This window comes from Vollenhovia emeryi, unplaced genomic scaffold (genome assembly GCF_000949405.1).
Source record: "Vollenhovia emeryi isolate VEMERY1.0 unplaced genomic scaffold, V.emery_V1.0 DF939174.1, whole genome shotgun sequence".
Classification (NCBI taxonomy): domain Eukaryota; kingdom Metazoa; phylum Arthropoda; class Insecta; order Hymenoptera; family Formicidae; genus Vollenhovia; species Vollenhovia emeryi.
In genome coordinates, this window is record NW_011967192.1 from 1,511,554 (window position 1) to 1,538,958 (window position 27,405).

The 27,405-nt window shown below is 41.7% G+C and overlaps 1 protein-coding gene across 2 annotated transcripts; it reads right to left on the bottom strand.

The window, feature by feature from the left end:
- Nucleotides 1–4,315: 4,315 nt before the first annotated feature.
- Nucleotides 4,316–26,951, bottom strand: LOC105563588. 2 transcript variants are annotated; one of them, XM_012015293.1, is made up of 3 exons: nucleotides 26,076–26,951; nucleotides 4,665–4,757; nucleotides 4,316–4,440 (listed from the first exon to the last, which is right to left on the bottom strand). In XM_012015293.1, the coding sequence occupies exons 1-3, from the start codon at nucleotides 26,316–26,318 to the stop codon at nucleotides 4,396–4,398; spliced, it is 381 nt and encodes a 126-aa protein (XP_011870683.1). In that variant the 5' UTR covers nucleotides 26,319–26,951; the 3' UTR covers nucleotides 4,316–4,395. The 2 variants fall into 2 exon arrangements, with proteins under 2 accessions (XP_011870683.1, XP_011870682.1); XM_012015292.1 differs by lacking the exon at nucleotides 4,316–4,440 and having other exon boundaries at nucleotides 4,550–4,757.
- Nucleotides 26,952–27,405: the final 454 nt, after the last annotated feature.

The following is a 27,405-nucleotide window of genomic DNA, read 5'->3' on the forward strand; positions in this document are numbered from 1 at the left end:
ACGAGTAGGATGATGGATGTGACAGCAGCGAGCGGGCCACGTGCGAAGCGTTGACGTAGGGTCGTACAGCAGTCGGTCCAACGATGTCGGAGCAAGGGTTGAAACAGAAGCAGAAAGACACAACGCGATTTAGCGAGAGTGCGTCTCGTCCGGATTGCGGTAACTCGCGGTAAGGTCGCCGCAACGCGCGCGCCTCGAGACGGAAACGTTGAAGGCCGGAGCGGCGTAATCTGACGCGAGCCTACGACACCACCAGCCTTACGACACTTGGCAATCGTCGGGTCTCTCTAGCTCACTGCGCGACTGGCCGCGCTACGATCGTCCCGTGGCCTACCGTGCACGAGCCACACGTCGCCCCGTCTCTGGCATCGGCGGCCGCTGCCATCCCCATCGCGAGGGGGTGATTCCGAGCGCGATTCATCAAACGTTCCACGCTCGCGCGAATTCAACTTGGCGATCTATCCGACCACGAGGCTCACTAACGGAGACTCGAGCATTAGAACCCGGAGGGTCGTCGCGAGAGTCGACCGATGAGAGGAAGACGGTCCCAGCGGTCGCAGCGGAATCCCTTTTATCTTTTTCTTTCTCTCTCTCTCCTTCTCTCTTTTTTTCTGTGTTTCGTCTTTGGGTCAGTCAGGTCAGTAGGTAGAACCACCCCTTGGTATTAAGCGTAATGTGGCCGAAGGACTCCCGGCAGGTAGCGGAACGCCTTTTCGGTCCCGAGGATCGTGCGTCGATACACACACGCACGATGCCCACACACATATGGAATAACCCCCTTTCTTCTTGCTGGCCTCGCTGAGCCGAACTGAGCGTCAACTGAGCGCTCTGCTCGCGGCTCGGAGTCGAACGGGCCGAGAGCAACGCGAGCGCGATCTCTCGGATCGTTTAGCAAGCGTAGCCCGGACTCGTCTCCCACCCTCCTCAGCGCGATCGCTTCTCCCGTCTCCCTCTCTCACCCTCTCTCTTTCTCTCACGCGCGCGTCTCTCGGCGCCTTCTCCCCCCAACCCCCTACCACGCGCGCGCTCTAATCTGCTTTTCTTCCTCTTCTCTTCGTCGCAGGCCAGCGAGCGCGACATACCCGACTATCTTACGGAGAGGCTGCTCCTCTCCGGCTCTCGACGAGTACCGAGAGTCTCAATACCCGCCGGCTTTTTCTCGAGAACCCGGCTCGCGGCGAAAGAAGGGAAAAAGAACGAGACGGTTACGAACTAAAGACCGCGTGGACGACGACGAACCGATAGTAATTACTTCCAGTTACTTAATAGGAAACTGTACCTGCTTGAATACCGTTACCGATGGTCTTCTATTCAACAAATCTTACGCCACTGAATCGACAGATTTGAATTCTTTCCATTTTTAATACCGAACCGTGTGATTATGTGTCACTAAAGCATATTTTATCCGCGATCCAAGAACTGTGCCCAAGTTCTAGTTCTCGAGAAATGTGTAGCCAATAAACTTGCAGCTTTTTCATAAAAGATGCAGGTCGATTGGCTACACATTTCTCGGAACTAGAACTTGGACATGGTTCTCGGATCGTGGACGCAAGGCTTAAGGGGACAGTTAGAAGAAGGCAAAGGATGAATTGAAACTAAAGTCAACGGCACACGATACTACTTTTCCTCCTGCGTTGCTTACGAGAGCCAATAAGGATGCAGAGTTTTAGATCAGGTGACTTAAAGCTAGATCCTGATTGGCTCTCGTAAACAATCCAGTCGGAAGAACAGTATCGCGCGCCGTTGGCTTTAAACGTTGGTGAAAACCGCGGTTAGTCTATGACAAAACTTGAGTCTACGTTAAAGTGACAAGGTTTCAAAAAATCTTTGATAAAGTTGAAGCTAAATTTTTCGCATCCGATATATCGTACGCACAATCTCCTCGTATTAGTCGCGATTTGTGGCAATTAAAAAGCTACAAACGCGATTAGGTAATGATCCCCATCTTCGGATGTAATACACTCCAATCAGCCGATTCTTTCTATTAGCATTGGTAATATTTTTTCTTAATAATAGCAGTGGATAATGGCCGACCTTGTCTCGGCCGGTATCTTTATCGCTATAATTTGGTCACGGTTATAATTATATTTAACAGTTTCATTTTACGGTTATCGTTATATTAGCGTTCGCAGGTGTATTACGTTTATCGGGGACCGGTTTGTTAATTTCAGATAAACTCCTTCATAAGTGACTTTTCCGCGATATTTTTATATTACGCGCTGCTCCTAATTAAAAGTCGCCCCTTCCCTCCTTCTAAGCGCGCCCATTTCACCTTTCCTCTCAGCTTCTTCGTTCATTCGTAAGAGCCATAAATTCCCCAATCACGACCGCCCAACGAATCCAACCGACTATCGAAACTCATTAGAAATGCATCCGAACTTCGCGCGCCCTCCCCCCCCCCCCACCTCCCACGAAACGTCACGTGGTTGCTGAAATGCCCTCGTGGATCACGCCTGGCGGCAGCCGGAGAGCCAGCCTTGATGGTGTGCACGTACGTATACACGCAACGCGAGCAATACGTCATGGCAGTATTGCAGTCTAAATCTCGGTACTTTTATGGGCAGTAAAGTAAAACGGTCTGACAACAACTCCGGTAGCACACACGCTTTCCATCTGTCCGTCCATCAGTGTCGTGCGCCATCAGACTGCGTTACTCACGAGAGAATCTCGCTAATGATCGCGTATCGGTAATCAGAAGGTCAAAAGTCCCGAATTTTTGTTCCAAGAATTTTCCCGCGGCAAGATTTCAAATCGGAGGGGGAAAAGTCGCGATGGCAAAGTTTCCGATTGGACGCACTCGAACCTTCTGCTGTGATAAACGCGATTGTTGCAAATAATTAAATAATGAATGAAATTATATGTTTCATAAATAAATAAATAACTTCAAAATTTATGCAGAACAAATCTCGTTACTGTTTTAAATAAAACTACTTCAGTGGCAATGAAGGGATCCAAGTGTCCCAGGTTTTGGATCTAATTTACAAAGTAAAAATTCAAAACGGCCATTTCTCTCTTCGAACGAAACGAAATGAAAATATTCCCTTCTATTTCTCTACTAAGAACAATCGCAATGTCCAAATGTGTACTTTTGAAAAATGCACCTTAAGGCCTACGTTTGCGATGCTAGAACTTGGTCCAAGTTCTAGTCCCGAGAAATGTGTAGCCAATCAACTTTCAGCTTTTATGGGACAGCTGCAAGTTGATTGGCTACACCTTTCTCAAAACTAGAACTTGGACCAAGTTCTAGCACCGTGGACACAGGCTTTTACAAACGTACCAGCGAGTATTACGATTTTCGCTATGGCTCGAGCTGATCACGTGACGAATGGGGGGGGGAGGGATTCTAATATGACGCCCGGGCGAAAACAGGGTCGATTGGTCTGTCAGCGGCGGGGCAGACAATAGGACGATTTCGAGTCGCGATCATGTCGGTACACGTGTACTAAGTAGGAAACACACAACTCGCGCTTGAATACGAGTGCAATAAATCGCGCGGGAGGCGCGAGCCACCCGACGTTTGTTGTACAGGCGACGTGATCATGAATGGACTTTATAGCAGCCCGCCCATTTATAGGTGGTATGCGCGCGGTTTAGTAGCTACGGGCTTAGCGCGACGCGGTTGTATACAATCTTCTGTTTACTGCAAGTACGTACCTAGGAAATGGATGGGTTTACGGCCAGATTTTCATTCGGGCTTTCGAAGCTCGATGTCATTCACTAAATTAATTAACCAGCGGAGACGCGGAAAAAGCCCTTGCCGTACGACACGTATGTTTGTAAATGCGATTTCTTTTGCGTGCACGCCTGTTGCAGTCGCGCCGACTAATTGCCAAGTGCCGTCAGTGGTGTCTTCGACTTTGTATGTACATCGAAATTTGATAACTCACGTAGCATATGTCACGGTGTACAACAGATACTGTGAACGCTGTGCAGGTACATATAAATATTTTGCAGCAATTGCAACGTTGCTGTCTTTGGTTTTAAAAATTTATTAAGTTTATTTAAATTTGAAATAAAAATTATTTAGACACTAACAGCCTCCCCCATGAAAAAATATATTTAAAAATATAGGTACACATATTACATATATTTCAAAATATATGTGTTATATAAATTGCATATATGTATAATATATGTATAAATATTATACTTTTTCATGGGGGCTGCCGCGACTCTTTTAGCCTTTATTCCTTCGAATTTCTGTTTGCCACACGAGAGCCTTATAAATTTTATTAATTAAAAAAAAATTATATTTCCGCACATTTCAATCGGCATTAAATCGAAATTGTAAAATAATTGGAATACTATGAGATAGAATGTATTTTTTACTTGAAATCAAATTAACGCCATGGAAAGTAAAAGAGTAAATACAAATTGGAATAAATGTTATGTAACTCACCTTGTATACCGGGCAGCGTTCCGGGGAACACGCGGGAAAGCCTGCAATGTTAAATCGCGATTAGAAACTCCGCGCAAAATTCGTAGCTTCAGGTATGTAAAACATATACAATGAAAGATCCGTGAATGTAAAATATCGCGGTTTCAGTGCGTACATGTATTTTTCATCGAATTATGAATAATTCAATTTCGCTATCTTTAAGTATATTGGTGAACGCGAACGTAAATAATAATGGAAGGCTGTAAACAATTTGGTGAAGACGAACCTGCTGCTCAGCTCGAACGGGTGAAACGTCTTCTCCACGGCGCCGTACACTTTGAGGCCTTTTATTTACAAGTCCGAGAGGAAAAACGTCAGCCTGCAAAGGAAAAACCGGAAGCGCAAATTAAATGGTCTGTTGGTTGATAACTGCCCTTTATAACGGGTCGTGTCACCATGAGTTTTATACGGCTTTTAGTAGCTTCTATCACGGCAGGTATAAAGTTCTCTACCTTGTACAACCATTAATGCGACGCCGTTCCATAACGAAACCTCACTTCGCTCTATACCTTCTACACTCGGGGACTTGGCTTCACCGAACCACTTAAAAACGTTCATTACCCATCTTATAGTGAAATAAATGTGAAATAAATTACTCGACTAGGGAACAACTTGATACTCCAGAAACATTTCTCCATTGTGCAAACCTCGACAGTTAATTGAAAAATTCAGCTTGTACCATGTGTGTACTAATGTTTACCGATGTTTACATCTTGATTGAAATATTTGACCAGATCAATATCACGAGCGTTAAGAAATTAAAGCCGCCACGCAAATCGACTGATTCCTTTCGCTCGCACTGTTAGAAGTAGATCTATCACACATGTGTGAATATTAACACGTCACACACTTGAAATGCGTGAATATTAATGCGTCACACATATTTAATGCATAATTTTCCAAACGTCATGCATTATCCTCTTAACATGCGCGTGTGAAATACATTAGAGAATGTGTGGAAATCACACACTTCAATGTGTGGATTTTATCAAACATCTAATACTGTTTGAAATAGTCAAACATCGTAATATTCACACATGTGTAATATTTCTATACGTTTGAATATAAAACACTTTGGGAAAATTCTCACACACTCAGTATAGTAACGCACTTACTAGTCACACACTGATCAGTCACATACTGCAACTACCCCAGACAATATCGTGCGAAATCAGTGCTCGTTGCAGATATCCTACCGTGTGTTATCCCATCCGTTTTGTGCTTCGGACGATCGTGAATAAAGTGCCTTCAAGTCTAGACTGTGTCCTATTGCTAACATCTCGGAAACCTCGTTCTTCCTCTTTATTTCTGATTCATGCTCTTTCCGCTAACCTCCCGTTTCCCTAACCTAACCTAACCTCCCACTTGGATCGCATCATATAATGTAATTAGTTGTTTTAAACGGCAAGAAACGTGTAAAAAGTGCTTTCACCAAATTACATATGTGTATAATAGTAAAACACTTGGATTTGCAATGTAGTGCAATCTTTTTTACACATTTATTGGCACCTTGAAAATTACACACCTAAATAAGTTATACACCTTCATTTGTGTGAAAAGTCACACACGCCAATAAAATCAAACATCCATTCGTGTATGAAAAAGTCACACACTTACAGACGTCTTGAAACGGCGGACACACATCACATGCGATAAAGTGTGTGATATTCACACACTGCTTCTAACAGTCTCGGTTTTACGCAATTTCTGGTTTCTGTGCCTAAACGCTCAATCTGGTCTAGAAAGGGCGCTTGAGCAGAAAATCCAGAAATTGCGTAAAATCGAGGTACGACCTTGCGAAAGAGATCAGTCGAAATGTCGCAGTTAAATCAATCGCGATCTCCTCAAGACAGAAAATTCAATTCGCACGTACGAATTTCGATCTACCATGGCTCGAATGCTAGAGCTCGTGTCGAAAATAGGAAAGTTATAGAAATGTTCTCTGGAGAAATCTGCCAAAGTCGAATCGCCGAGAGAGACTTTATATCGACGCCTGGAATGAAAGCTGCGAATGAGAAGTAGCGGATACCAAACGCGAGAGAGGCAGACATTGTCTCGCGTGATGACTGATGGAAATTCACTTAACTTATATTAAAACTACTCTTTCGATCTTACGTTTAATGTAAGATATTACCAATTAACCAATGTAGAAAAATTGTTAAACGACGCTAACTGGCAAATTCTAATTAAAGAAATTTATTGCGAAAAATACCACCTCAGCCAGAGTTTAAACCTGGACCTCCCTACACTCCAGGCGGGCGTCTCGCCAATTCGACCACTGAGGCACGTGGTAATATTTATCGCAATAAACAGTATTAATGATGACACCTACGCGTTTATTATATTTCTACATTGGTCAATCGTGTACTGGCGTCAAATAATTCTTTACGTTATTACCAATTAAGTTCATGTATTCCAATTTTCTGAGATTTATCTTTCTGTGCAAAATGATAATTCGCGTTCATTCTATTTATCATTTTCCAATACATTTTTAATATTTTTATAATACCGTTGTCAATGATACACTGAGAAAATTTTCACCGGATAAACTAATTAAATAGTGTGTCCGATGGTTAATTTTTTCGATTACGTTTTCCGATTAAATTATGGATACATCCGATGAAATTTATCCGATGAAATTTTATTGAAAACTCGATCACATTTTTCATCGGTCATACAATTTAATCGAATATATCCGTTTGTTATTATGTAATCGGATTATCCGATTACATTTAATCGGGCATTTTTCTCAGTGTATGATTAAATATTAAATTCCCGACAAGACTGTGCTCCGCGCTCGAAAATATATTTATACAAACACAGACGTCTGCCGCAACAATAAAGACTGCTTAGCCTCTCTCTAAACGTCACAAACGGGCAAAAAGTTTCGTTTTCCCGGTCAAGGGAGAAATGATGCCGGCGAAATGTGGGCAGGACGTGCTACGTGGACGGGGATATTACTTTTAAGGTTGAACAATAAAGGGACGGCGGAAGGTCGAGAAACGCGTTTGGCAAACTCGGCCTGTGCAAACCGGAGGAGATTGGTCGAGGGCGCACAACAATCGGAGAGAGAGACACGAGAAAGCTCTCGGTTCCCTGCCATTCCTTTTGCCACCAAGGGGGTGACGTTACTCGCTTGCCTACACTAACACGCACGCGTGAAGCATTTGGGAGAACTGGCTCATTTATCACTCAACGTTATCCATTGCCTTCCAAGCGTATACTTGCCCGTGAAATCAAATCAAAACTTGATGATTCTCATGATTCTCGCGCGATTACACGCCATTTTCAATAGATTGGACGCAAGGGATTTTTCAACCAAGACCAAGCGATAAATATTGATGAATGGAAGTAAAATTAACTCGTACTCCAAGTTAATAGTAATGGAGAAAATATATAATTCGCTTTACGTAAAAAAAATGCATATTTTGTAATATAGATAAAGGATATTGAGTTTTATCCGAAGATGAAATTAACATCGTAATGAACTGCAAGCGCGTTGTGCGTCATTGGCTTGTAGTAATAAAAATAAACGTTTTTAATGAGAGTCTCTCCGCAGGCAAGGAAAGTAATTTGAGAAGTTCATATGCCCTCCGCCACTTCGTGGTAACGCGGCAGACACAATGATGCACTATGTGAGTCTCTCCAGAATTTTTATTATCTCTAGCGCCTCTTATCTCTCCCTCCATTTCTGGCTTCAAGTTGAGATGAGGTTTCGCTGCATCCACAGCACCCGACGTTTAAACGACACCTCAACCGTCCTCGATATTTCAGCACCTTTAAGTCCGATCTAAAAACGCGTCGTTCGAAATAAAAAAAAAAAGCTGCAAATAAGAGTAGTTTCTTTCAAGCGAATACATTCAATTTGGCGAGGCGTCGTTTTAATATTCCCAACTTTTTGCACAGTGAAAAAAGTTTTTACTAATCTCCGCCGCTTTTTCTCTCTCGCCCTGCTTCTTATTACGTTGACAGGCAGCAACCCTAAGCGAGACATGGCGGAAAGATTTAATTTCTCCGAGATGATTAAAAAAATTCAACCCTTCCACACAATAAAGAAATCTCAATTCCCACCGGGCGGTGGAATTGAAATATAGTGTTTAGGGTGCTGCTATTTCGAGAACGATTCGCTGGGAGCTTAAGTCGCAACGTAGAATTACACGTAAATAACAATAGTCCATCCCCAGTAGTACAATATGCATATTGGCGCAATATTGGGAACCAATGTAAATCTAGTATTCTCAATATTGGCCCAGTATTGTAAGATGGTCGCCTTTTCTTTTTTAGCCAATATGTCTACTTAGCAATATTGGTCTAATATATTGCATCAATATTAGACCAATATTGTCATTACATTGTTAAACATTAACCAGTGCACTTCTAATACAAAGCTAATATTATTATAATAATAATAATTATTATTGTGCAATACTTAATTTTATTTCATGGCCAATATTGACTTTGCGTTGAACAATATCGGCCAATGCATTTCTAATATAACCAACATTGGGCCAATATTTAGGCAATGTTTAGCCAACGCGCTGTGCTACACCCGAGTCATAATTTTATTTGCCATTCAAATGCGCGCGCGTTATTTTGTCAATCCAAGCGCTTTGCCTTCAAGATGAAAAGGTCCCGCTCTAATTAAGACATACGTCGTCTCTCATTTTCGGCGTACGTGTTAAATACACAGACGTTGAAACTGCGTCCGGTGCGCGGAGGGACGGTAGCTCGCATAGGGCGGGGAGGGTCGTGGGGCGCAGGGGGGGGGGGGTTTGGAAGAGCCGGAATATCGCGTCTCATAACCGGGTGACGCGACGCGTGCCAGTTCCAGCGGGGCGTCGAGACGCCTTTCGGCGCTTCAATGCTGCCGGCACCGGGACGCCCTCTCGTTTCGGAGGCAGACGCTATGGCCGGGCGACCAATCCCGGCCGGCGGTTCGTGGAGCGCTTCCAATATGGCAGTGGCGTGCGCCCAGCGGGACGAGGGACCTGGGCGCGCTATGTCTGACGAAAGCGACAAGTGGAGTAGAGCTACTCCACTTTTCGAGCCGCTTTGTTAACTTCCACGTGTTGTACGCGATGCGAACCATCGATTAGTCGATCCCGATGAATCTCGGTAGACATTTCCCCATTCGTTCCGCGGTGCTCCTTCAAAATGAACGGCACGTGCTGTATTTATTTGCGCCAAAGCGATTCACTTGGCGACGATCGAAACGCGAACTGACACGTACATTCCCTTCGACTTCGTTAACGTAACAATTATTCATAAGCGTTACGTTGCGCGATTGTATATGCAAATTCCACGTAACACCTCTCGAGACTAATTCTCGAGGAGACCAGTTAATTCGTGTAAGAATCGCGTAGAGATGTTAACTGCAGTAGTTATCCTTTCATTTTCTCGACAGAGGGATGACGATTGCGAGCACGTGGCCACTGACCCTCGGCAAACAGCGAGCCGCGATACGTCTCGCGATGAAGCGATTCCAAGCTTCCAGGACCGCGTTGATTTCTTTCCCCCTTAACTCGAGCCGTGGTCGCTGATTTGTATTTTATTCGCCGTATGTACACAATATACACAGATCTACAGCTGGAACAAAGTATAAACGCGGGATTTTCCATTTAAGCCAAGGATAGAGGAGGAGCAGGAAGGACGCGAGAGAGAGAGAGAAAGAGAGAGAGAGAGAGAGAGAGAGAGAGGGGGGGGGGAGGCTTAAGAGGCTTCGAGACTGAGAAGGTGGTGGTGAGCTCCAGCACGTAGGGTAGGCTACGTGAGTGTATGGCGGCTCGGTATTGAGTCAAGAATGGGCTAGACCATTTCGTGTTCCTGGGGTTGCGTCGTCATGGGAACCGTCCTCATCAGGCAAAGTCTGTCAGGATTTTTCTTCATTCTTTCGCTTTTTTTTTTGCCGCCCTTCCAGCACGCGGCGCCTATTGTCGCCCCGACGCGTATATTCCGCGTGCCACTCCAGTTTTACCTGGGGAACGACGCGCGCCGAGCTATCGTCGGACGCGCATCTCGCATTAGAGAGATCGCGATAACACGCTCCGTGCATTCCCGTCGATATTCTGAAAATGCATTTTCACCCCGAGATATATCTCGATCGCGACACAATTGGACGAGTCTATTGAGCAAATTTCCGAATATATTTTGACTTCTATCTCTCATCGGTTTCTACACGAAGAGCCTATTAATTTTTATAATTCAAATAATTCTTTATCTTAATAATATGTAAAGTTAACCATTTCGTATATAAACAACGCGAACAAAGTATCTAGTTTGTATAAATATCCATGTTAATCGGCGTAATTTGATGATATCATTACTTTCGTAAAGACAAAAATTTAAACAAAATATATCCAAATAATTAAATTACATAATTCTTGATTGAATAGCGCTTATACTTGGCGTCATTTTTTACCTTTTTTATTAAAAAGATGATATAAATAATGTGGATAATAGAAATCCTGTACGGTCGAGCCGGGTCTTAGTGTCGAATAATATTCTTGCGTACTTTATGCTTTGTTTCGACAGACTGCGCGCCGATGACTCTCGGTTGATAATCAATTTATTAATATTCCTAAATAAGCGTCCTTTGGAAACAAACGGTAAAGAATTTATTGCGACAAAACATCACCTCAGCCAGGACCCGCGCTTGTGCAGCGATCATCACCTGCGAAAAGCAGTTGACGCAGGAGAAAAGACCAATGAAAGCAGGATTGGCGTATTTATATTTAATTGGACGTAATCGATCTTCCGCATGGCCGGCGTGATAAAGTAAGTGAAGCGATATAGCGTGTCACGGGGCATTTTCCTCGCGTTAAGTACTCGAAGAGATCGGGGCCGCATGGAAGCGGAGCTATAGATAGAAAGCTATCCGGCAACCACGCCTCGCGAGAGATATCCAGATGCCAAAGGCATTAGCCTCATCCCCCAAACTCCACGATTTTACCCCGGTCGACTCTGCCTTATCTCAGTTCATTTTGAATATATTACGGTTTACAGCGATATCTACGGTTTCTGCGCGATTTAGGACACTGTATGTGCACTCGGTCTCGTACACGTGTATATGTACACAAATACTTGAGGGGCTGAATGTAATTTCGTGACTTTTATTTGACTTCGAAGAGAGTTCCAGGCTCCTCGTTATATCTGAGATAACGAACCGCCGTTCTAAGATTAACATGGCGCTGAGCCTTAATTTTATAATTTGATCGCCGCACAAAGTATTTAATATATCGCGAAGAAGGCGATTAAAATAATACAATACAGTAAGAACATTCGAGACGCTACAAACTGCTGGGCGATTAATTTAAGAGAAAGTTACGCACACCGTTTGTAATTTATCTACGAATCCGAGAAATATTCTTGCAGTAATTAAATAAATTATAAATTTAACGAGAACCCCGACTTTCCGTCATTTATTACATTACGGAAAGTTGTTTCAAAAACATAAAGTTACATTATAAAGGTTTAACAAGAATAAATTGCTTGATGGAATAAAGAACAAATATGATTGCTCATGGATGTTGCGAGCCCCTTCGTGAAATATAATTATTCACTTCTGGATAATCTTGAATAAATTCTGTCGATTTAATAATAATTAATTTTTGTGGGCTGAGTTTCTCAATTTTACAGCGTAAAAATGTAATTCACAAGCTGAAGGGATATTTTCAGATGTCAGATTTGACGATACTTTCCTAGATTCAGAGACTCTTTCTTCTCTCACCCTTACTCTCCTTTCTCTCATTACGTCACAGTCTTTTTTTGAACTACACAAGGCTGCCTTGAGCTACAACGAAACAGAAAAGAAAGCACACATGAGATCGTTAATGATTCATAGATTTTTCCAGTTGCTTGTCTGCTAATTTTATGGCCAATATTGCTGTCCTCGGCCTTTCGACTAATTTGACAATTTCACGTGTGATTTATGATTAGACGAGTGTTAGTATTCCTGAAGTAAGAAAAACAGAGGCGACGGAATGACATCGGATAAAGCCGGCTGTTGAAGCTTACGGGAAGCACGACATCGTTGCATTCCGCGCATGTCTAGCCGTTATTTTTCCCCGTGGCAATGTTCTATAAATAATTCAACTAAAATAATACGGTTACAGGCACGATCTCTCCTTAGAATTCAGTCTCGGCTTTCACCGATGCGCGTAAATGCCATAACCGTCGCCGGATCATGCGCGGGACGGACATGTGAACGCTATATACTCAGCCTGACGAACTCTTCTTTTCATTCCTAGCTGTGGAATGGAACAAGAATATCCCGTGGCGTGGAATGATAAATTCTTCCCGCGTTAAAAATTACTTCGCGATATGTGAATCAGAGATCGTTCTCAGCGGGAATTGCTTTTGGATGTTGCGGTATCAAAACATAGGCCCAGTGACTTGATTGTAAAGTTAACAAATATTCAAGTTACTGTTGTTAAATCAAATTACAACGTGAAATATACACACGGATGAAAACAGACGTATTTGGGAAAAGAAACGATGGAAAGAAGAAGCGAAATCCACCGCATTAATAATTTTAAAGAAAATACCCTTCGAAGACGATACATATTCTTATCGCGTCTGCGAATATATCCATATTTCGCCCAACCTTCGCAGGAGCGGCAGTGAATACATTTACTTATATTAATGCATATATACATCCGCAAACACGCATGTATACATAAGCTTATATACACATGCGTGTATAATGCATGTACACATATGTTTACATAGACGGACGTCAAATCCCAAGATCGCGGACCCTGATAAAGTTGGCATCGTGATTTACATGCATCGCAGATAGGAAAAGCAATGAGCGCGAAATGAAAATTTACAAAAATGCCTGCCATATTTTTCTTTAATAAATTATGCAAACATACTGATGCAAATATATTAGTGAATTTATTAATTTACTCTCCAAAAATCAATCAGTGGATTATAACTGAAAACAGTGAATATTCACAGTTATAATGCACTGAGTGACTTAGAGAGTACGTTTACAAATTCGATATTTGCTCGTTACATTTTTGCCAAACAGCGATATATTTTATTATATGAATTATAGCAATTTTGGCAAAGTACTTACATATTTTACGAAATTATGTTCTATATTATATCTTGATCTGTAAATCATATCCCTGCACATTGCCGGAGACCCAGATTTCATTTTCTCAATAGCGCTCGCATAGATTTGAGAATGATGCAGGTCGGGAAACCGTTTTTATAAATACGATCCGACGTGACCCAAATTCAGTGAAATTCTTTCCCGATTTGCTCGGTAAGTTTTTCACACAAAGTGAAAGTAGCGACCGGTTGAGAGCGACCGAATATCCTCTGGAAGTTTCAGTCTGCGTTTGCCTTTCGAGAGAAAACGTCGGTCCAATTGATTTTTACCAAATTCTTCGGGGAAATATTTATGTTTAAATATATATTATGTACTTTTGAGTACTCGTGCATATGGCTATGTTACAAAACTGCGGTATATTCATGAGAAGAATGAAAGAGAGAAACAGAGAAGTAAGTGCTTATTCTTTTCAATTTACAATCCGATATTTTTATCAAAATTATTATTACACTTTCCTTTCTTCTTCTCTTTTTTTGTTTCTTTTTAAATGTAATCAGTTAAAGTACGAAATATCGTGTTCTCCTGATTTTATAGATGTGTCTTGACAATTCGGTACGCTTATCTATTAAATAATCTATTAAATAAATAATATATGCCATCTGCCGGTATTACAATTCTTGTTAATTATTACGCGTGTTTACTAGAAAAATTAGAGCGATACTTTAAAGACTAATTATTCTTCCTAAAAAAAGTTTGACACGCGCATATCATAATTTAATAATATCATATTTTCTTTACAATAATTTCTAAGCATTACCAGCCACGTAAACCTGTTATATTTCAAGCCTGTTAATGCGTTTCAAAAAGTCAAATAGGTGAAAGATATTAGGGTGAGACATCATCGTTGTTAACTCTGAAAATTTGCTTTGCTTATAACAGGCGTTCAAACCGATTCAACGGCTAACTATACCTGTCGAGGTGCTCAGTGGCCAAATCTGCGGTCCATAAAAATAGTTACAATGTTCTACCGACGCGTATGATGAAAGAGATCCGTGACGAGTCGGCACGAGCCCCTAGCGCAGCTGTGAGAAATGCACACCTATAGGTACTAAGCATCGACGGGCCGCGCGCGACCATAAAATGATCGTAAAAACTTAATTTTACGAGAGACATAATATATTTGCCACCACCACCGCCACCAGCAACGACATCGGCATCGCCGTTGACGAAGAAACGGTTGCGAACCACGGGGTAAAATTTTGCAAATGTATACAAGCTCCGCAAGTACTTGCGCCGAATGATTGCGGCGAACGTTCGTACGGAGAGAACTTTCTTGCTCTGAACACTTTTTCTTGTCTTTTTTTCGAGGTGAGAAGAACAGGATTTTAAGGACTTATCATTGAAGGTTGGTAAAATCGAAGGACTGGGTGTACAATCCGGGGAATACATTCGATGAATCGGAAAGTAAGTAATTTTTAATAACCAAGCGTTTTAGTCGACATTAACCAGCCAATCTTTTGATACAGAAAATTTATTACGAAAAATAACACTTCGCCAGGGTTTGAACCTGGACTTCCCTACCCTCTAGGCGGGTGTCTCAGTTACATGCCTCAGTGTTCGAATTGGTGAGAGACGCCTGCCTATAGAGAGTAGGGAAGTCCGGGTTCAAATTCTGGCTGAGGTGGTATTTTTCTCTATAAATTTTCTGTATTAAAACATTGGCCGGTTAATGTCGACTAAAAGGCTTAATTATTGTTATTTATTACTGGCAACTTAAAGAGAAAGGAGAACATTTTTATTGAATTCAAGAATTTGACACCGCTTCTTTAATAATCCGTTCAGCCAGCGCAAGTTAAACTGCAGAAATTAATCGATACAACAATAATAAATTATTTGTTTGTACTGTATATTTTACAAATGATATATTGTTATTAATCTAGAAGTTATTATATATCTCATCTAGTATCAGACAGTTACTATAACCATTTATCAATAGCGAGATATCGCCTGATCTCTTTCGTAAGGTCGTATCTCGATTTTACGCAATTTTCGGCTTTTGTGCTCATTCTGGTCCAGAATGAACGTTCAGGCACAAAAAGCAGAAATTGCCTTGCGAAAGAGATCAGTCGATATGTATTTCAAATATGTAATTATAATTTTATAATGTATATTCTTGGTAATAAACACGTCATATACAGGACTTTAAATGCTAATTTCTAGAAGAGGAGATCTCGATAAAGAAGTCACTCATCAGCGCGGACCGAGTTGCAAAGCCGTCCCGCGAAGAACATTTTGGAACGACGGGGACTCGACTCCCAGCCCGAACATCATTCCCTTTACGACCAATTAGTAGATCCAGAAACATACCTACCCTGCGGTATGAAAAAAAGGGAATGGGAAACCCGAAGGAAGAAGTCGCCAAAAGCCACAAACTTGCGGTAATCTCCGAGACGAACTTCACGAATCAGCCGGCGCGGACGCTATTCGAATTTTTCTGGCGAATGTTAAAACGGGATGCCGAAAACGTTGAAGTTAAGGAATGTGTAATCAGCCAATTCCGTGAGGTGGGTGGTCCCGACACGTGAATCCCGCTTAAAATGACCGCCGTGTCATCGGAGCGTGGAGAGGCGAGCCGTCACGCTATCATTGACGATACTTACGGACGAACGGATGTGAGAAGCCGGTTAATGTGCACGTACACGTATGCCCATCGATTTTTCGCTTACACTTATCTTTACATGTCCGCAATAAAGGATCTGCTCTTTAACCAAAAGCCTGCATCGAAAGGCGCATTTCTTCACCGTGATTATTTGTAATAAAATCAACGAGAAATTGCATGTTATTTATTATCTTCGTAAAAAAGAATAACTTGAAAAAAAGTGCATATATCATTGGAGCAGTGCGTTGTAAATTAAAACGGACGCGTTTCAGTAAAGACATAAATGTTACGTAAGGATATAACTAAATTTAATTATTTTAGCGAAATCCACGTAGTAGCTCACAAATATCCGAATATAAATAAATTCTTTCGAAAGATAAAGAATTCTGCATCGTGAATCTTCATAAAAGAAAAAAACTGTACGGTAGCATTCGTTTAAGATGGCTAAACATTCATAATAGGTAGTAGGAGTAATCTACACTGCCAGCAATTATTTTAACGACGCATATTAATTAGGACAATAAAGCCTCTTATACGAGGGTATAATTATAATATTGAATTATGGGCGACGTTTATTCTTGTCACGCAATATTAACGACACAGCCTGTTGCCGTTTATGCGTTCATTCACAAAGTCAGATTGTCAGTTGGATTAATAAAAGCCAAACGCGTGAAGCTACTGTTGCGAGCAAATCCATCTGTACTTTTGATGTCTTCATTCCCCCCCGAGTCAACGAGGGAAATATTAGAAAAGAGAAAGAGAGACATGACGCAATAAATTTCCCTATATATCATTACTTGTCGTCTCTTAGGTAGTTACACAGCGCGCTTAGATAAGACTTTACGTTAATTGTTGCGCGAAACAGCTGGCATGCAAACTTGAAGAATCCGTGGAATCTGCGTTTTTCTTTTTAAGTAGACAGAAATGGATAGAGAAACTGTTTTAATGGAACAGACGGAACATTTCAGGCAAGTCGGCATACAAAACGGACAATTACTGAAAAACTGAGCGGAGCGTAGGCGGAGGGAATATTCAATGAGGCCCACCCGAAATCAGGTTTACATCGGACAGGTGAGTAGATGCACTCTTACCAAAGAGCATTATCCTGGTCGCCGTTTGTGTATCTTACACGGAAGTCCGCTTAAACATTTTATGGGGTGGTCGGCGTAATTTGATGGCCCATAAAAACGCCTAGTCTAGTTTTTCCCAGGGCATCGTCATCCGTCGTCGGCGCAGGCCACGCGCCTCCTTGACGTTTCATGACCACGATTTCCTAAACATCGCTCCATCACGCTCGGATTTACGTCTCTTTAACCTTCGTGAAGCGTAACACGCGCGCGATATCGCTGCGGAACGTCAGTGGTCGAGCCATGCTGCATCGAAGTCTCGGACGATTGTGGGGCGGTACAATCTTTATCGCGAGGTACAATCACTAAGGCGCCCTTAATGTCAAAATTGTAAAGCGACGAGAGGAAGATGGTGTCTACTCGGATCACTGCCGAAGAAAAACACAGGCCACGAATGTCTCCAAGAAATTCGTAAGTGAAGTTTCAATGTTAAACTATCGCTGGAAACTTAACTCGGAGCTCGTTGCCGGGACTGAATCAGCCTCTACCGCCGACGGTGAGGCTGATGGCTTTGCGACGACCAATGAAACGGCACCGCCGAGGTATCCACTATGATCGAAGTAAGCCGAAGCAGCCTTGAAGCAGGAAACGGGAAACGTGGTGGAAATTGAAAATGTGATGGACGACGGGGCGCAGGGGGATACAGATGGCGATCCGGATATTGGGGTGGAGGTGGAAATTTACGGAAATTACGAGAGAGTCGCGTTCGCGTACCATGTGCGCGGATTGACGTGTTACCGCGAATACTAGATTACAACCGAAACTACTACGATACAAAATCACATGAAACGCGCGTAACTCCAAGAATACGGGACATCTCCGTTCGTTCAGATCCGAAGAATTGAAACTGTTTCTGAAACTGCGGCTCAGAAGTTTGCGAAATCCTTTTGTCAGATAATAGAATGAAAACAACGCCAGCCGAACTGTTTTAAGACTAAATAATTTAGCTTGGACTTTGAAGTTTGATTTACGCATAAGAAACTTTTCTTTTTTAACAGCGATAATTATCGCTAATTATGATAGTCGCAACATCTCAATAAAAGTTTCGACCTTGCCTTTAGTTTTCTGTGTAATGTATAATCTACACATACATATATCGTGTCAAGTTTCTTACGATAAGGTCAGACGTGTGATAAAACGACTAATACGCAAGCGTTGCGGCAGTTGATACGCTACATATAGCAATCTAAGTTGTGTTTATAGCTGAATATATATGCATAGCAATCCGGTGAATCGTGGTAGCGCGAGAAACTCATTATCCCGTGGCGCGGGTATTAGCATATTTAGAGACTGTTTCCCCCTTTCTTCTCTTAGCTCCACCTATCATCCCTTACTTCATCCCCCCCTGCCCTGTCTTCCGCCACTTTACAGTCCGCCGACCGCTGCGCATCCCTCGTCGCTCGTAAGATAGAATACAGTGCAGCTAATACATTATCTCGATGGGGGAAATTTCGATATTACCACTTCTTCACGTTAAGACCGATCAGACATGATGCAAGTATTGACTCCACGTAATTTTATATTTATGTCATAAAATTATTACAACATTCCCAATTGTTTGTAGGATCGAAATGGCAATGTTTGAAATGTCCTAGTATTTTACTGTTACATGCACAAGTGTATTCGAAAGGTATATGAGGTGCGGAGAACCGTAGAGAAGGCTAAGTAATTAAGGAAGCTCATCCTAAGAGACAATTTAACTTAATGAGAGGCAGTCTGATCCACCCCCGGTATTTCTCCGCCCCCGTCGAGCGGCATACTACTCTCCGCGCTCCATTCTTTACTCAATTCCACATTTTCTCCCCACTTTTCCTAGATATCGCCCGACTAACATCTGCTCTCTCCAAGAGCCCGCCCCTTTATCTACCCGATGCCGTAATAAAAATTCTGGGTGAAACGATACATAATTACTATCCCAATCTACGCCCAGAAATGTTTCGAAATTGAAATTTATTTTCTCCCCCGTGGAAAAATTCAAGAGAATTATGAGAGATATTATCAACAGTATTGACTAAGAAATTATATCTTTGTAAAAAGTAGGGTATTTTAATTCTTTGTAAAGATTATTATACACAAAAAACAGTCTTGGAACGTTTACGTGATTTGAATATAGAAAATTTAATTTTACATATACTATTTTTATTTACTCACATATCTATCTGTAACGTAAAAAAAGAAGATCCAGACTATATAAATAATGAATAAATTTATTGAGATTTCTTGCAGTAAAGATTTTGTAACGATTTTATTGATAATTAAAAGTCAATAATATTATTTTTAAGTTACTAATTAAATGTTTGTTAAAAGATTTATTAAAATATGATGCTTCTGAAAATTTAGAGGGGGAGAGACAGAGACAGAAGAAACGTTTATTCAGTTCTTAACGTTATTCACAATTTACAAAAACGATGCTTTTTTTCCTGTAGATCCCCGATCCAGATCTGTGCGGCAAACCAGATTCTACGAATCGCACGCATATGCCGACGTTTACGTTTGGTTGTCGAGAAATCTTTGTTTATGTATTGCGAATCTCTGCTTATGTTCCTACATTTGCTCGTCAGCTGTATTACATGGTACAGTTTACTTAACTGTTCGTAGATCTCAATTAGATTGAAAAATCCTGGACTGGTCTTATATTTTGATAACAATTAGTTCCATAGTTTGTAACTTATATTGTAAAAATTTCAACAAAATTACTGCTCGATAGAAATGAATATTTCTTTTTTTAATTTTTCATTTTAACAATTATTTCGATATTTAATTTTATATAATGTACGAAAGTGTTTACATATATTTCCATTAATTGTACATGAAATAATGTCCTCGCATCAATTTAATCCATTTACACGCGTAAATCATATACAAATTTATATAGCGGAACAATTAAGAATTCTTTTCAGAGATTATCTCAAGTAAACTAAATATAAAACAGTCTGGAGTCTGGGAGTTTTTACCGCATCCATTTTTGTACTCGTGCTTGTGAATCATTCAAGTTCAATCAAGCAATCCGAGATTCGGCTGTGAAACTTTAACAGAAACACTTTAGACGGTCTAACGAGCACTCGGCAGTTATATGGCGTATTATCTTCAAGACGCTCCAATGTTAATAGTTGTTTGTGTAGATAAATATTATCTCGAAATGGTACAAGTCGCGTCTAATTCTCACAAAGTAGATATTCTCTTTACAATAATTTTCAATAAATATTGTATCATATAAGTATGCACACTTATCTCTGAAGTATCAGAGAAAAGTATGAAATCTGAACTATATTTTAATATCTATAAAATCGCGCTCTCGAAATTAAGATCTGACTAAAGATTTGGAGGGCTGAAGAAGGCAAAGGTAGGTAGGTAATAAATAATATCGGCAAACAACTTTGCATCTTCGAGCGGTGGATCGCTCATGGCGAAAAAGTGAGACGAGATGGTTCTTTGAAGGGTACTCCTATTGGGAAAAGTATTTTTAGGGTGGTTGGTGCGGTGTAAGGGTCTACTTGGGAGGAGGAGCTCTTGAAATTATTGTTACGGAAAATAGATGGGGATCCGCGATGGAATCTTTTTCAGAAGGCAAATGGAACGGAGATGAAAATGAGAAACATAAAAAATGAGTGATGTGAACGACACAACATATGATACGGGCGAAATATGTTAAGTAGCGCGTTGTCCGGAGATCTCAAAAATTTGACATAAATTGTACCTTCGCGCGAGATAATTTATTATTGTTCTAAGAGGTGCAAACTCTTGAATAACAAATTTTAATTAAATTCTATTATTATAAGCTAGATTAAAAAATTATTCTATTGTATTTTATAAAATTTATTAATAAAACAGAAGGTTAAAACAAATACGTACAGTACGCAAGAAAATTATTAAAAAAACACATTTTGCTTTTATTTAATCATTATTAAATCTTTTAATAATTATAATATAATTGCACGCGGGTGGCGTGAATAATAGATGTATATTCCACACAAATAATAACAATAACTATTGATAACTACTTTATTTTCAATGGTTCGTGTTTTCGTCACTAGAAAAAAATGATAAGCAACTATTGAGCTTCGTAAAATTTTTGATATTGAAACTTTAATATCTAAAAATTTGTTTCTAAGAGAGAACCGCGCTTTCCACGATTGTAAAAATTTTGATTAAATACAGTTTCGGGTGTGATGTAGACGCCATCTCTATAAAACTGCTGAAAGTTAAACCAGACCAGATCGATAAAGTAGAAAAGGGCGGCGAGTCGGTATAATCTCTGAGATGAGATGAGAATACTTCTATCTCGGAAAATTACGGATCATATAAATGTACGGGCGTGGATGGGGAGGGGGGGGCGATGAAAGAGGCGGTGGATAAGAGGGTGACACCGCTCGGAACATGAAAAGTTATTTTTCCGGCCGGAGAATAAAGTGGTTTCATAAATTTCTGCCGGCCCAACGTAAACAAAGGAGGGTCCAAGAGGGAGTTGAGATTGCATTTGTCAAATATAGTGACGTCAGCCCCATCTTGGATTTGAATAAAATCATTCAATTCGATCCAAGGAAGTGTACAGCGCACGGAACTTCCTTTAATATATTTAACATAATAGCTTTCCATGTAAAATGTATGAGTTAATTTAAAATAAATTTGATACGATGCACGAGAGGGCAAACATAGTATATTTAAATATTATAATAAGTGTCTATTTATGCACTTTACTTGATTATATTTAATATAAGAATAATTATATGCTCGGTCAAAATAAGCACATAAAAAAAGTAAAATCGGGTATTAATAGGACGGACTGGATCCATTGCACGGATTTAAATCAGTGAAGAAGAATGACTATAACGAGCAATCAACATAAACTTGTCGTCAGTCATAAAGTAGAACGTTTACATATCACCGGAACGATCCGCCGACTTTGCATCGCGGACCTAAACACACACATAGGAAGTTGATATAGAAGTCTATTCTTGTAAAACAAATAATCCCTGCTGATCCGAGCCGGCGGCTATCTGTCTGTGCATCGAAGAGTTTTAACGAATTGAAGAATGAGACGGATTTAAAAAAAAGGGGTAAACGAAAAAAATGCAAAAGAAAAAATGATAACTTTTCACTGAAAAAAAAACTGACCTTGAATTCGTTTTCGTCGAAAGATGATCATATTTGTTTGCAATTCTTGAACTCTATGTATATCGCAACTAAAAAAATTAAGTTAACGAAAGAAAGAGAAAGAGAGAGAGTGAGGGGGGGAGGGAGAGATTCGAAACACGAGGCATGCGTGAAGTAAAAAGTCGACAGAAATGCAGGCGGCCTCCTGCCAAGCGGAATATGCGGGAGTCGGAAGACGCGGGGGTATACGGCTGCAACATCAAGTATCAACAATATTGCTCATGGTCCCGGTCTTTTGACACGCGAAAAATAAGACGAGGACGCGACGGTATCCGCAGAGGAAGATTCTCCTGCCCTTCTGGCGGGGTACCGCTCTCCGGGCCGGCGAGTTCGCCGCAGAAAGAGTCTTGGAATTCAAAATGGCTGTCGCGGGATCGCGCGGGCCGCTATGCGTGGGCAATCCATCGGCACACACCATCACGCGCCCGTGGCACGTGTGTGTCGCTGAGGAGCGTCACTTGCGGCCATCATGATTCTCCAACTCGGCAAGATCGAATCGAAACTACATCCTCCCTCCTTTCCCCTCTTGCCAAATTGTAGTTTCGAGTTTATGGAAGTTCAATCGCTTCATTACAGAAACGAACTTGTGTTAATTGAAATGGAATCTTAGAACGGAGTCTTAATTCATTTTATACAAGAAAAATAGTGATCTATTACATATGAGACGTTTTTATATCTGAAATAAATGTCTTTTGAAATACAATAAAAAATTTGAAGTTTAACTGTATAACTTTTCTACGTTAATTTTATGTCATATTCTTTTGTTTATAATATTTATGTAATAAATAATGATATGCTGTTATAATTATAATCATGAAAAATATGTATCATAAATAGGAAATAAGAAAACATTTTTATAATTTGTCATTGTTTTAATTTCTTATTTCACCTTGAATATTTCAGATAATGTTACCTCATAAATTAGAAAATGTTTGATAAATTCAGTAACATTATTGATCACAACTATTTGATTATTATAAATGAAATGAAAAAAGTCACTTATTTGCTTTACATATAAAAAACAATATTCTCAAATATGTCGAGATGCATAAAGATCTAAGAGAACTTACTCATTTTATTAAAATAACATTTACTGGCACAATATTGAATGCCTATCATATCACGATGTTTAAACACAATTATACAAGTCACAGAAATGACGACTGAAAAGTTCAAATACGACGAGCAATAACAAAAATCGGAGGAAAAGTGGAGGAAAAATCGAAACTACTAGCTTGCGAGCGGCCATGCCACGCTCCACGCCATCGCGTCCGACGGCAGCCATGCTCCCTGCACGCTTCGATATTCTCCACCTATCGGCCCTCCTGTCCCGAAGACCAGTAAATCCGAATCTAAATCTTTACCGAATGCAGAACAGCTCGACGATCGAAAACACGTCTATCGATAAAACTAGAAAAATGGCCGAAGCCGTAAATATCGTGCTACTGACTTGTCGTACATAAAGGAACGTAATTAAATCGTCAAATTTGCATTTCGTCGATTGGAAATACGCCAGTCGTGCAGGTCAACCGTAACACGGTTATCTTAAGTATCTAGTTTTCTCATGCGAGCAGAAACTCAGCGCGCCATAACCGCCTACCCGTTCGACCACCCCGAGAATGTGCAGCATCTTTCTCATTCCCTCGCTCTCTTCCTCCCTTTTCCTTCCCACCTCTCTCTCTCTCTCTCTCCTTCTTTCTCTTTCTCTCTCTTCCTTTCCAGTTATCTCTCCTCCTCCTCTCGCTCGCTCCATCCCAGTTTTATTCAAATTCATTGGGAAGCTCCTCCGCGCGCGAGTAGATACTCCCAGTCCGACCGTTACCGGCGCGCTCCTCCTCTCTACCCGTTCTCGCCGCTCGTTCCTTCTCCTCTCCCCCTCGTTTTCCATAAATTCTGAATTTTATTTAGTCCGCTTCGCACCGTGCCGTTGCGTGGTCTTCGTGTCTTTATACCTACGCGTTTTACCCGCATTGAAGCCCGAGTACGAGAGAATACCGTCCGTTGCATCATGTGCGGATACCGCACGCTTCGGGTGCGAACGCGGTAAAATCAGAAACACACCTCTGTACCTGCAAGGTACATTCCGATCACGATGCATTTTCCCTCGAGTTTATAGACACGGGAGATCCAGCTGCGCGGGGAGAACACCATTCAACATCCAGACATCTGATTTCGAGCGAATCTTTTCTTAGCAAAAGCAATTATCGTCCCAAGATATTCACGTTTCGACCGAATACATATTTAAACATTTTAATCTCCTATACAAAACAAATAATTTATATATATCCAGTGTCTTTTCTTTGTTTTGTCAATTGACTATTCTATAATTAAAGAACTATTTCTTTCATTACACTAAAACGAATAAAATCGACCTAGCTACAATTTACATCTAAAAGTAAGCTTTATTCATAATTACGTTCAATAATTACCGCGCAAACGAAAGTTCGAGATATCTCAGGACCACAGAGATTGTGGTACAAGCACAGCGCCAGGGGGATAAAATTTTCAGGTCCAGCGATGCTCGAATATACAATCAACGACGGGCAATTTAGATAGCGACGTTATTTTATATACTTTATATCTCTTGGCCTCTCGCAGGTTTGCTCGGGCATAAGATACGAGTGCGCGTGCACGTGTGTGTCTGTTCGTTGATGCGACGGCGGGAGGGTAGAGAGCGTGGGTATTCGTGCAGGGAAGAACAAAATAATGCTGAACATGCGCGCCATTGGAGGGTCGTAAAACGAAGGGGATCGAATCGCAAAGAGTTGATAGTTCCCGGCATGGGTTTCTTCCTACGGCACCATTGTCTAATGAGACTACCTTGCCACGGTAGGAATCTCGATAGTCTAATGAAGATCGCATCTACGCGAGCGAACAAATTACGTTAGGATACCATCGCGTCAGCGGGTAGCGACTTTTTAGTTACGCGGGGTAAAATGTCGTAAAAGATTAGAGTTACGAACAATCGAAATAATTCGATTACTAATTACGGGCCCCAAAATGGGTTGCTGTCTTTTTTCCCCAGAGTACCGGCATGCAAAAAAAATGTCCTATTGATTTCACCAAGTCGCTCTTTAACCACTTTATTAGTTTTGCAATGGTTCTTACGTTCGTTTGATTTTTCGCGATAAGAAGAGGCGTTGTAAAGTACCTTTGTTAAAAGAGATAAAAATGGCGACATATGTATGCGCAAAAAACGTATACAAAACTGTTTCAACTTGTGTTTCGTCTTGGAAAAAATGTACCGAACTGTTTAATATAAATGAAAAAAAATCTGTCGAGTAAATCTGTTTATTATATCGCGACGTTAACGTCATATTTCACGAATGCGAAGTATCGTCTTGTTTCAATAACGAAATAGAGCTGGCTAAAGAATTGCGATTCGCCACGAAAGCGCTTCGGCGCCTGCATCGGGATTAATAAAGAACATGCAGCGAAAGCAGAGCTGAAAAAATCGATCTAATTCGAGACGAGGTCGAAATGGCGAGTCGACTCGAAGGCAGTCGCTTGAATCTTTCTTCCCGCGTGTTTCTCTCTCCGCGCGGAAGCTACGGCAACACGTGTAATGCCGTTCGGGGGAATATCATCGGACCGCGGGAATCATCCCGCTGGCAATTGTAAAGTGACATTTCAACTCACCTTGCGGCTATAATAATAATGGCGCAGAGGTCGCTGCGGTGCGACGACAGTCCAACGTCGTCGTGCGTCGCGGCGGCGGCGACGGCGGCGGCAGAAGGGCGTAGGAAGGGGTCGCTTTTGCCCTTTTCCCTTCCAAGGGTCTCCGTGACCCGGGTAGCTACTCCATGCCGTTTCGTTTTTCAGCTGCTGAAACAGCCACACATTGGATTCGCGTTTAGCACAGCTGACGGAAAGCAGGGACATCGGGTATGCTATTTTCACCAAGTTTCACGAGCATTGTTCTTATTCGGCGCGCGAGGGTCGCAAGGGTGTCAAGGATCCCCGCTGCAACGGGGATTACGATACCACTGATAAGGGTTTCTCTCAGATCCGTCCTCGTAGACGACGCGTATCACAAGTCTAGCACCATGTTCTCGACTAGTCCAGTTTTCGTAGGAATAAGGCACTTTCACAAATTCGACGTGACGGGCTACTGACAGAAGAAGGTACACGAGTGTTCAACTATTCACGATTGAAAACTTGCCTCGAGCTGTTCGTATTAACGTAAGAAACACTTAGAAGTGTTTTCCCTCCCGCATTTTCTCTACTCGGGAACACGCAGGAACGTCGACGATGATGTGTTCGCCGGTGGCGCTCGTACCAGACCGAGCGCACGGCGATCGTTCGGCGTGTTCCGTATCGATTGTGTGCCGCAGAAAAACAGGTGAGAGAACAACAACGGAGCAATCGCTCGGTAATAACACTGGGGTTCAGGTCGCGCGTCGGCACGCGTCGCGAGATCGCGTCGCGTCGTCGGGATTTCGACTAGCGGCTCTAGTCGCTAGTCGCGGCGGCAAAGGCGAGGCAAAGCGTTGGTGAACGTAACGGAACGGAAATATACACCGCGAGCTGAACGAGTTAGCTCGCTGCCAAAGCTTGGCAGCACCACTACGCGACAGACGCGTGTAGCCAAGAGCAGAGAGACCGTAGGTACCGGCCAACGGGATTTACTATGCTCGAACTGTACCGGCCTTCTCTCTCTTTCTTTTTCTCCGTCTCTCTCTCTTTTTCTCTTGCCCTCTCTTGCCCGCTCTTTCTCACACACACACACTCTCTCTCTCTCTTTCTCTCTCCACCACCTCTCTCTGTCTCTGTCTCGCTCCTCGACGACTGAGGCCAGCAGAGGCAAGGCGAGCGCAGCAAGACGAGTTGTTGCGAGCGACACGTAACAACGACCGCCTCTCTTTGCCTCGCTCACTGCCGTCGCAAAACTGTAGGATGGAGTCAGGTCGAAGCAGGCCAATCAGGCGCCCAGCGTATCTACCTGCGGACTGCCTTCTGTGTAGCACCT